This window comes from Rhinolophus hipposideros (assembly GCF_964194185.1).
Source record: "Rhinolophus hipposideros genome assembly, chromosome: 9".
Taxonomy (NCBI): domain Eukaryota; kingdom Metazoa; phylum Chordata; class Mammalia; order Chiroptera; family Rhinolophidae; genus Rhinolophus; species Rhinolophus hipposideros.
Genome location: NC_138055.1, coordinates 53538249 through 53549457, shown reverse-complemented (window position 1 = coordinate 53549457; position 11209 = coordinate 53538249). Strand labels below are relative to the sequence as shown.

The 11209-nt window shown below is 50.7% G+C and overlaps 1 protein-coding gene across 2 annotated transcripts; it reads right to left on the bottom strand.

Annotated features, from left to right (window-relative positions):
• Positions 1-1223: 1223 nt before the first annotated feature.
• SOAT2 (sterol O-acyltransferase 2) lies at positions 1224-10864 on the bottom strand. Of its 2 annotated transcripts, XM_081059212.1 has the most exons (15): positions 10451-10833; positions 9921-9976; positions 9244-9368; positions 8838-8897; positions 8396-8503; positions 6676-6952; positions 6231-6300; positions 5566-5650; positions 5050-5095; positions 4708-4837; positions 3651-3748; positions 3155-3253; positions 2507-2642; positions 1857-2002; positions 1224-1660 (listed from the first exon to the last, which is right to left on the bottom strand). In XM_081059212.1, exons 1-15 carry the CDS (start codon positions 10521-10523, stop codon positions 1610-1612), a joined length of 1560 nt encoding a protein of 519 aa, XP_080915338.1. In that variant the 5' UTR covers positions 10524-10833; the 3' UTR covers positions 1224-1609. The 2 variants fall into 2 exon arrangements, with proteins under 2 accessions (XP_080915338.1, XP_080915339.1); XM_081059213.1 differs by lacking the exon at positions 8838-8897 and having other exon boundaries at positions 10451-10864.
• Positions 10865-11209: the final 345 nt, after the last annotated feature.

The following is an 11209-nucleotide window of genomic DNA, read 5'->3' as shown; positions in this document are numbered from 1 at the left end:
TTGCCTAGGGATGGTAGCTTGGGGATGGAGATAGACAGAAGGGAGAGATTATAAAATGGACAGGAGGAAACTTTCTGGGGTGACTGATATCTTCATTATTGTGATTGCAGTGGTGATTTCACAAGTGTATACCTAATTCAAAACTTACCAAAATATACACTTTAAATATATGCACTTTATATATATTAATTATATCTCAATAAAACTTAAAATTTATTATTTGATAACTAGATTATGTATAAACATACATTGCCAAATCCATTTTTTAAAGGAACAGTTATTTCCATGATCTTGCAAGGCCTGTTACAAAACAGACATGAAAACTTACATCCCTCAAAGGGGAAACAAAAAGGAAGTTCAAGGAGCAGCAGGTTGGCTCAGTGGGTTAGAGCGCAGTGCTCCTAACACTCAGGTCGCCAGTTCGATTCCCACATGGGCCAGTGAGCTTCGCCCTCCACAACTAGATTGAAGGATAACAACTTGGAGCTGATGGGCCTTGGAGAAACACATTGTTCCCCAGTATTCCTCATATAAAATCTTTTTAAAAAAAGATGAACTAGATGTATATTATTGATATGAAAAGATATACTATAGATACTGTCTAAATGTTTTAAAAAGTGCCTCCTCTCTCTTAGGTTCTCTGATCTGTTCAGTCCTTGGTCTCCCTAGAGGTTAATGTTCTCCCTTTCCTGATCCAGAAGTCTCCCCGGCACCAGGTTAGGCAAGGGATCTGTGTAGGGAGGACAGAGATGACCTTCTCCTTAGTGTTACCACATAGTCTGGTTTCTGGAATGGTTCTGAATACAAATATTTTGACCTGCTGTCCCCATACAATCAGAACACTCCTGATTTGAATGTCCATTTTTTTGCTGTGGAAACAGGCTTACAAAGTCAAAAGATTTGCTCGATGTCTGTTCCTTTCCTAAGTCTGCTGAAGGAAAGGAGGCCTGCTATGTGCCCTCTCAAAATGTGATAGAGGTTGCCGGGAACAGAAGGATTAAAGGGATGTAGAAATGTGAGCTGAAGAAGGAGTTGAGGTGAAAGAGGGGGTGAGGCCAGGTTTTGGGGACAGGGGGTGGCATAGAGAAAGTAAGGCAGGATGTGACCCAAGACCCTCAGCCCTTCCTGCCACAAAGTCTTGCCTCTGCAGACATAATTCTTCAATAGTGCATGTCAAATATGGGCCTGCAATAAATGATGAATGAATGAATAAACAAATGAATAAAAAGAGACGCAGAGTTTATTATTGTATTGGAAGTACAAAAACAACAACAATCAAGCCCTTGGTGGCCCCAGGTCTCTCTAAGTCACCCCACATTCACCAAATCTTTAAGTCTCCCCAAGTCTGAACAGCCACGGTGTGGGAGGGGGCCATGTGCCCAATCTATGGGGATGGAGGTTCAAGAGCCACCACCATTGGGAGCCTGTGCTCATCTGTCCACAGGTCCACAGATCTGAGTCCCTAGAGTTTTCGGGTGGGGTTACACATGGTAAGCCCCCTTGCCTCAGAGCTGAGTCTGGGAATGCAGAAAGATGAGCCCTGATCCTAGGCTTTGGAGGCAGAGAAGAACTTGGTGGTGTCCTCTGAACCATCAGTGCGCTGTGACCTCTAGGTGTGGCAGGACCATGATCGAGGTGTCACCAGCCCCCAGAAGGTTGTCTGTGCCAGAGAAAGATGAGTTGTGAATTAGGTTCCTTCTAGTGTCTACTCTGTGCATCCCAGACATGGGAGCCATCACCCCGAAACCAGGACCTGCCCCCTGATCACAGCTGTTGAATTGGGCAAGAATAGGGCGCTGGCTGTTGGAAGCGCGTTCTCCTGGATAGGGAATTGAGTACGGCTTAGGGTGCATTACCTGGGGCAGGGGACAGTGCCGCCGTGCATACCACTCCTGGCAGTACAGGCTGACCTGGATGCCTTGGCCCAGAAAGAGCATGGTCCACATTAACACATTCCATGCTGGGCCTGTGTGCCGGTCATGCATCATGAAGTTCATGGGCCCTGAGGCAGGGGGAAAGATGGTCACCCCAGCTCCAGATACTTGTGCTTTATCTCTCTAGCTGCTCTCCTATCCCAGGACACTGGGAAGGATGGAACAGGAAGATCCCACTGGGAAAGATCTTGAACCCACTTCTCGAAACCCATGGAGATCTCCAGTGGCTCATATAAAACCAGGATGCCTCAGTGTACCCTTCAATATCCTGGATCTCATACTGCATCTCCCAAACTCCACCAGTTTCTTCCGTTGTCTCCGTTAATGAGTGTCCTGAACAGATGCTCCCCTCTAGCCAGAAATCTCTCAAGCTACCCCCTTGTTGCCTCCTGAGGCTGCTTCCCTTCCTGCTCCCAAGTCCCTCCTCACACACAACTCTCATGCCGTCACCAGAAGGCATGCACATTCCCTTCTGTCGTGGGGGTGTGGCCCTGGATTCTCCAGGAGAGGGAGCACAGGCCTCCTCCCTCTGGATGAATTGCCCTCCAGGGGCACACACAAACCAAGCTCACCTCCAATGACAAGGAAGAGGATCAGCATGACAGGATAGAAGAAGCCCAGGACGACGCAGAATATGTACTCGTGGACGATGGCGGACACCAGGAACACGCCCACCATGGCTGCCCGGCGGGCCTGGCCACCCAGCAGCTGGCACGGCCGGGAAACGAAGGTACAGTGAATCTCCCTAGAACCCCTCCACAAAGAGCCCTCTCATTAAAGAAGCCAGAAGGGTGTGTGGTGCAATGGAGACACTGGGATTTGGGGTCAGAAGGGCTAATACATCCTATTTAAGACCATTTTATTAGCCCATTGGGCCTTCGATGCAATTTTTAAAAAGGGATATAATAATACTTCCTTCTCAGGGTTATTGTGCATATTAAATGTATGTGACAACTCTTGGTAACTGAAAATTTATATATACAAGTTCCTTAAGAGGGCAGAAAGGCCCTGGGGAGGGGAGTGGATTTAAGGACGAGGAAGGAAAGAAGTTAGATCACAAGAAGGATTTTCTGCCCATTGGGTTGGGTAGAATGGGGGCAGATGGAAGTCAAGGTGCCCTTAGGTTGGAAAAGATGGGTGGTGCAGAAAGGGGAAAGAAGAGGATGTCCCAGAGAGGCTCCATTAACTGTGGGAGCTGAGGGGGTCTGCAGAACTCGTACCCATAGCCCATCCTGATATACGTAGCTATACAGCCAGTCGTGGACCACCACGTTCCAAGTGCGGTAGTAGTTGGAGAAGGATGTGGAATTCCACCAGTCCTGGGGAAAGGATGGGGTCAGGGCGGGGAAAGGAGGTGAGTTTCAGGGCCCTATTTCTTCCCAGGCCCTAAATTCTCACCCCTGCCTCCTTCCCCCTGTTCCAGTGTTCTCTCACAAGGGCTGGCTCCACAGAATAGAGAGCATTCTCCCAGCTCCCTCTTTAGGATTTGGGGTCCCTGCCTTCCCTCCTACTCTTCCTCGTCCAACAAAAGCAGTTAGCCCTGGCTGGTCAAGAGGCAGAGGGGTGGCATTATAACCACACCAAGGAGAGCACGTTTCTCATTGTGGGAGATGAACAGCACAGCTGATCGACACCCAGCGAAGCCACCATCTTCCCTAGATCCCTCCCAAGCCCTCTCTGCCTCTAGCTCCCAAATGGCCTAGGTCCAGGACGCACCCTGTAGAACATCCTGTCTCCAAATCGCAGCATCTCCGCGAAGGCGTTGAGCCAGCAGTGGAGGAAGGCAAAGAAGATGAGCAGCAGCATGAAGATGCCTGGCGAGTGGGGACAAGAGGCTGCAGGTCAGACTGGCCCACCTGGCCCCCCCAGGAAGATCTGAGGGCCCTTCACCTAACAACCAGGGCCTCAACTCCTATCCATCATTTATTAATCATTCACTAATTCATGCATTCATTAATTCATCCATTTGCTCATGAACTCCATGCCAGATGTTGGCAGTATGAGATGACTCTCAAAGCTCCTGGTTATTAAGAGTTCACAGAGTGGGAGAGAGAGAGAGAGAGAGAGAGAGAGAGAGAGAGAGAGAGAGAGAGAGAGAAGACAGAGAGATATATTCAACCATGCATCAAGGTCAAATGTACTGGGAGCTAAGCATGGGGGCCATTGATGTGCTTGGGAGTGTAGAGCAAAGGGTGGGTCATGATGATTGATGGCTAAAAAAAGAAGGCTTCCTAGAGGAGGGGCATTTCACGGGGGCCTCCAAAAAGGAACTGGATTCCACCAGTGGAAAATAGGGAAAGCGCATTCCAAGCTGAGAGACCAGTATGAGAAAAGGCCAAAGGAATGGAAGTGCGTGCCTTTAAGGGAAAGGCGGGTTTATGCTGGGATGTGATACACAGGAAAGCCCTTGAATGCCAGGCCAAAGTTCAGATCTTATCTGGAGATGCCAGCAACGGGGAATCACTGGAGATTTTGAAGCAAGGTCAGGAATGATTACTCTCTAGGAGGGAAGTTCATCTGGGTAGCAATGTCTTCAGAGACAGATGGGAGAGGAAAGATTTGGGTGGGAGGCTGATATGGAGAGGGGGAGCAGATGGCAATCTAAAATGAGACCCTCACGATGAGCAGTGATAGGCGGGAACAGATGTGAGGGGAGATTCAGAGGGAGGAGGTGTTGAAACTGACTGCAGGTAAAGCGCGAAGGGAGGAAGGAGTTCCCTGCTAAGCCTTTCCCAGGACACAGTCTTCTCTAGCCCTGCCTTACTAGGCATACCTGGCAACGTGGCGTGCATGACAGAGAGCACCAGGGCACGGGTACTGAAGGGCTCCCGGCTCATGTTGGCAAAGACAGGAACACAGAGGCGGCCCAGGATGAAACAGGCATAGAGGACACAGCCCAGGGCCTTGAGAGGGAGTAGTAGACATCTAACTTTGGGAGGGGGCACTGGCAGCTGCCTCCTCACTCTGGAACTGGACTCTAGCCCAGTATCTGCTTCCTCTTTCTCTAGCACCACCCTTCAACCTCTTCCCCAGGCTTTCCCCATCCCACTCCCAGAAATGCTCCCTTAGCCACCATGAGTCACTGGTGGTTCACCCTTCTAATCCATTTTCTTACCTGAGCAATGTTCTTGGCCACATAATTCCACTTGACGTTGGGTGTCCTGCAGCAGCAATGGGATTATATGTTTCTCGTTCCCTGCTCAGGCTGGGGCCCAGGTTCTGGGGCCCTCTCTCCATAGACCCTCAATTGCTCAGGCCTGGGGAGATGGGGTCTAGAACACTTGTACCTTCCATAACAGAGATGGCAAATGGATTTTTAACTTGGGTGTCAACTAAGGTGACCAACCATCGGGAGTTCGCTCCAGATTGAGGGGTTTCCCAAGACCTAGGGTTTTCCATGCTAAACCAGGACAATCTAGGGCAAACCATGACATCACCTTTGTGTCACTATGGGCTAGGTGAGGAAGAGGGATAGTCTACCTGCCACCTCTTTCCCCTCTTTGTAATGGGATGCTTCCTGACAAAGCAGCCAGTGGCTGGGTGAGGCTAGGGACCTCAGAGAGAGGAGGGGAGGAGGAGGGCAAGGTCCCTGATGGGCCTGGGCATTTGGGGAAAGGGTGTAGGGTCTTACCTGGGGTAAGTCTCTCTGTAGATGAGTGTGGGGCAGAAGAGGAAATAGAAGTAGCTGGAGAAACTGGGAGCCTGGACTCCCTTACCTGGGGAGGAGTGAGAGGAGTGCATCAGTAAAGGGAGAAGGGAGAGAGGGCACAGGTGAGGCAGTTGCTGGGGAAGGGTGGTAGGACTGGGCAGTGGAGAACTGGATAGGACAGAGGTGCGGGGGTGAGGGCTGGATACTGGGTCTGGCGGTGGGGGAGGGGAGGTGAAACTGGGCAGGAGCTGAATCTGCTCTCTAATACTCTTTTGCTTCCATTCCAGGCACCCCATTTTCTGGTGCATCTGGAAGCTTTATTTGGCATTTAGAAATTTCCCCCACCCATTCTCCCTCTCTTTCTGTTTTGACTTCCCAATAGAAGATTGTCATACCCTGGGTCTTTCCAGGTTAGGCCTGGAAATGGGAAAGCACCAGAAATCCTGGGCAACAGGATTTCTGTCAGAGGTGGGACCTGATTATATCTAACGTCTGAGGCCCTCAGAGCCCAGATGGAGGCGAGAGCTGTGCCCAGTGGGCATGACGGGCTTAGAAAGTTAGAGCTTTAATGAGGATCCTGCCACTCTAGCTTTATTCAATCGCTAAGAGGACTGAGTTCACACCGGGACCAGCTGAGAAGGCCTCACCTCCTTTGGCATGAAGGATCCCAGGCACAGCCTCTCTGAGGAACGAGTAGCTTTTCATCAGGAACCTGACCTGAGATGGAGAGGAAGGGAGGTTAAGTTGCTGTGTGGCTTTGAGCACATCAGAGCCCATACCTGATCTTTTTGTTGGATCACCTTATTATTGTTGGGGTGAATCTAGGGTAAGGGGGTAAAGGAAAGACCAGGCGGAGCCTTCATCTGGCCAACCCTCTAACTCTGCCGAGTAGAATTATATTTGAGTAGCCCGACCCACTTCGTTTACGTTTCCTTGGAGTTTGGTGGTTCAGACAAATACCCTCGCAACGAGCTCCGCCCCTAGTAACTAGCTCCGCCCCTCCAATAACACGTGACGTCCCCTCCCTCACCTGAGCCTCCACGGCCCTTTGTGGCTCACCCACCCCGCCTCACCATTGGCCCGGTCCGTCACCTGCTCAAAGACCAGGACACTGCGGGAGGCTGGCGGGAGCTGATACTCCGAGGCCACGTGGACCGGGAGCACGCCTAGCAGCGCGATGTGGGCGACCAGCAGCATGCAGCCCAGGCCCCTCCCCAGCATCCAGACCCCTCCGGCCTGGGACCTCGCCCACAGCCGCAGAGCCTGGTAAGGCACCAGCAGAGTAGACAGGAACATGGGGACCCAGGTCATCAGAGCCAAGGGCAGCTGTCCGAAGCTGAAGATCAGTAGGTCGAACTCCAACATGAGCCTTGGAGTGGGGAGGGAGAAGCACAGTAGACAAATGTGTAGCCATCTTTGTCCCCTTCCTCTGCAGCCAGAGCTCTTGGAAAATAACCTGAGGTATCTTGCGAAGCTTGTGAGCTCCCTATCTCTGAAGGTGTTCAAGGTGGCACCTCTCTCTGTTGCTGGGGACTTCTAACACAGGGCGTTGCCGAAGCAGACTGTCAGGAAATGTTTGCTTCCACATTACCATTAGAGCCCTCTGCGAGTTTTATGGTATTGCAGGCGGGTTCCCTACTTTGTATGCCACCCGTGTTCAGATAGGATGTAGGTAGAGTTTAACCTTGATTTTCGTTAGTTTTGTTCTTTTGCAATGTCTGGAGCTATAGACTTGAGTTAATAGAAAGCAGGTTGTTGGGTGTTTTGTTTGCTTAGATTAAGAGTGTATGGTTCTAATGGTGAAAATTGGAAACAACCTACATGTCCCTTAGGAAAGGACTAAATGAACAAAATCGGACATCCCCAGACTCTGCGGTCGTTAAAAACAATGGACTGACATGGAAAGATCTCTAAGCTAGGTTGTTAGGGAGTGAAAACAAAACAATAGGTACCGTATCTTATTGCTGTAACCCCCCACAAGATACGCTCTTTGGTTCTTAAATACATGTGGATGGAATGCATGGAAAACGCTCTGGAAGGAAACTCTCAAAACTGTTTAAAAATGTTACTTCTGGGGAGTGGTCTGGGATTGAAGGGGGGTGGTGGTCAAGGAATCATTTTATGTGTATTTGAACTTTTGACTGAGATTTGGTCCTTATAATACTCATATCATTAGCAACAATTTTACTAAAAGGAAGTGCTCTTGCTGAATTTGCAGACGCTTGGTCCTCTTCCTTTTATTGCTTTCTAAGCCCTGCTTTCGGGGGAGAGCATGCAGATACAGACCCCCACAGGTGCAGAGCCCTCTGAAGCTCATCCCCAGGGGGGTGCTCGGTGGGAGAAATGACCCACCAAGGCACTTGTGTGCGCGTCTATCTTCCCCACAAGACTGGGAGTGCCCGTAGACAGGGATGAGGTCTGCCCCTCACCTCCCTGGCCCCCAGGGCTGGTACTTAGGAAGTGCTCAGAAGAGGTCACTTGAATTGAATAGCACTGACTTGGAAAAGAGTGTGCGAGGTCAATGGGGTGGGAAGTGTGCACGTGTGCATACACACTTGTATATCTGCCTTAGGACAAGGCTCCTATTGAGAAGTATTTGAGGGGCTGTTCCTAGAGTGGTTGACCCAGGGAAGACAGACCAAGGCCTATCCAAGGCTGTGGAAGGAAAAAGCTGAGCACATTTTAGGTAGGAATGTTGTTGGAAGCAACACTGATGCATTTGCAATAATCAATGGGGGACTTGTACCCTCTCAGGCCAGTGGTAGGTGGAAACCTGGGGACCCAAGGGGTCTGATCTGATCTATGTGCCTACCTGCCCTCATCAATGAAGTCGATGACCAGGGTGCTGATGATAAAAACACATAGGCCGGCGATGAACATATGGTAGATGGTCCGGAAATGCTGCACCTCCATCAGCTCACTGGAAGGACAGGGGCCTGAATGTCAGTGCGGGAGGGTCCTCAAGGTCATGTGGACTAGCTCAGTCACTGTACACAGATGGGGATGGGGTCTAGTGATTGGGAACTTCTATCTAAGGGCGGGATGTGGCTGGGACATCTGTCCAACGCCATTTCCAGCCCCGACACTTCTTATCCTGTTGACCTTTCTTCCAGTCACACCCAGGATAAATAGGGAAACTAAACCTCAGAAACCCTTTACAAGTCTTTTCCTAAACTACATAGAGCCTGGGGATGAGAACCCCCAGCCAAAGCCCTTTTTTTTTATCTCTTACCCCGTCTTCACCCCTGACTTACTCAAGCAGGGACTTGCGAATGATGAAAACTTTCCGTTTCTTTAGGGATGGCTCTTGGGTCCTGAATTGAGACAGTTCTGAGTCAGGACCCAAAGGAAGAAGGCAGGGAGACGTGGGCGGGGTCTCACAGAAGAGCAATACTTGGGAGCCAAGAGCAGTGGTAGGGGAAGGTCAAGGCTAGGGGCAGAGGGCAGGATCGGGCAGAAGGTCAGAACCAGGGCACAGCAAGGCCCAGAGGTGGGGGATACTACCAGGAAGGCAGAGGCGATAAGAGAAAAGGGAAACTTGAAATGAGAGTATGCCAGTGCTGGGAAAGGACATATGAGATGATGCTTATGGCTCGTAATCCTTATGATGGAGAAACCCGCTCCAGCCATTCCCCAGGTCCTGGCTCCTCAGACTCTTACTTGCTCAGGGAATCTGAAGGAGATCCACCTTGTGGTGGATAAGATTGCACCGCCTCCGACATGGCCCGATCCAGGAGCTCCAGCAGCTGTCCCTGTAACTGATCCAGCAGCTCCATCTTCACAGCCTACAGGACAAAGCACAGCCCACTGTCCCTCCATCCCGTTAGCCATCCTCTCATTCACCCCACATGTACCAAGCTTCTCTCTGTGACAGGTGGACTGCTAAGGGCTATGCATAGAAAGCACAGTTCCTGCCCAGAGGTTCCCCAAGAATTGATCTCCCTCTGGCTTCCCAGGGCGGCAATGAAGATCAAGGAATGACAACAGGAACGACACTTCCATCCCCTGGATCTGAATCCGAACTACCTTGTTATCTCTGACTTGGCTCTTCTCCCTGACTCATCTTGACAACCTGTGTTTCAAACCTTTTTATCTTAACCCTTAGTTCTAACATGATCTGAGGGGTTTGAACGCAAAACCAAATTGTCTTTTTTTTTTTTTTTTTCATAAATTTATTTATTTATTACTTTCAGGTGTACAAAACAAGGTAATACTTAGACGTTCATCATCCATATCCCTCACACCAAATTGTCTTTATCACCAAACCAGTCCACACTCCTACCTCCCTTCACTCCAGGACTTGTCTGTTTTGACCTCTGACCTCTGAGGTCCCTCACCTCCATATGTCGGGTCCATTGCACCAAGTCTGGGCCTCCATGTGCCTCAGCATTTCCTAGGAGGAAGGGTTAAAGGGCACACCTAAGGGGGAGGAGTCAGGGTTCTGCCGCCTTGTGCAAACCCAGAGGCATCCCCAGTCCAGGAAATGCTTTATGTACACTTGTCAGCAGCCCAGCCCCCCAGCCAATCAATATCTAGTGTCATGGGTGGGGCAGCAAGAAGAGGAAGTTATTTTGGCAGGGGTGAAGAGGCCATTGGCAAGCAGGGAGCCTTGTGACCTTACTGGAAACATGGTACCCAGGGAACAGGAAGCTGTTCCATTTACCCTCTGAGGTTAAAGTCAGAAAGGCAAGGCAGGGCCACAGCTCTCAATGTCCCTTTTCTCCTTTCTCTCCCAGCTGGGCAGTTAGGGGCAGAGGCCACCCAGGACAGCAGGAAGGATTGCAGTTGGACAGCAGGAGCCCCTCTCCACAGGGATCCCCACCTCCAACCCTTCCTGAGCTTTCTGCACTCCCAGACGGTGGCTCACCTCCGGAGGGTGGGTCCTCTTGCTCTCCCCTCGGCCCTGCTCTCCTCCGCAATTGGGCTGCCCTTGGCTCCATGATGTGAGTCTTGACTGTGCAGCAGGCAGCCTCTGCCGCGTTCCCTCCTTTCCTTCACGGCCTGCCAGCCAGCTGAGCTCCCATCTCACTCAGCTCAGCTGACAGCACCAAAGACTAAAGTCCTTTCCGGAGGAGGGGGCCTCCAGGAACACGATAGGTTATCTGATCTGGAGGACAGTTCTTCTCAGTTACAGGCTCTGTGGGCTGTTGCAGGGATGGCCTGGACACAACCCCCCAACAGCCCAACCACCACCCAGATACCCAGCTCTGAGCCAACCTGCTCTCCCTTCCACAGGAATGGTGACTGTGCACCTTTGTGGGAAGGAGAACTTTGCCTCTCTGAGGCTTATCACCTAGTATGGCTCACCTTCCAATCTCTTTCCCAGCAGGCTGAAGGTTGGGGAGGAGTCAGAAACATCTGCAGGTATCAGTGCACTCAGCTCCCTCACACCAAGAAATAAGGTGTGTGAAAGAACCTTGTCAACTGGGAAGCATTGTATGCATGTGATTAATATGCTAATGGGGTTGATACCTGTGCCTACTGTGGTGCTGAGGCCTCTCCAGGAAGTGCTGGGTGCTAGGGCCCCTAAATGTCAGCTCTTCCCTATACCTGCTTGGTTTAGCAACAGGCAAAACAAACACATATTCAGTACCTAAGGAATGCCAAGCATTATCACATATGGAAG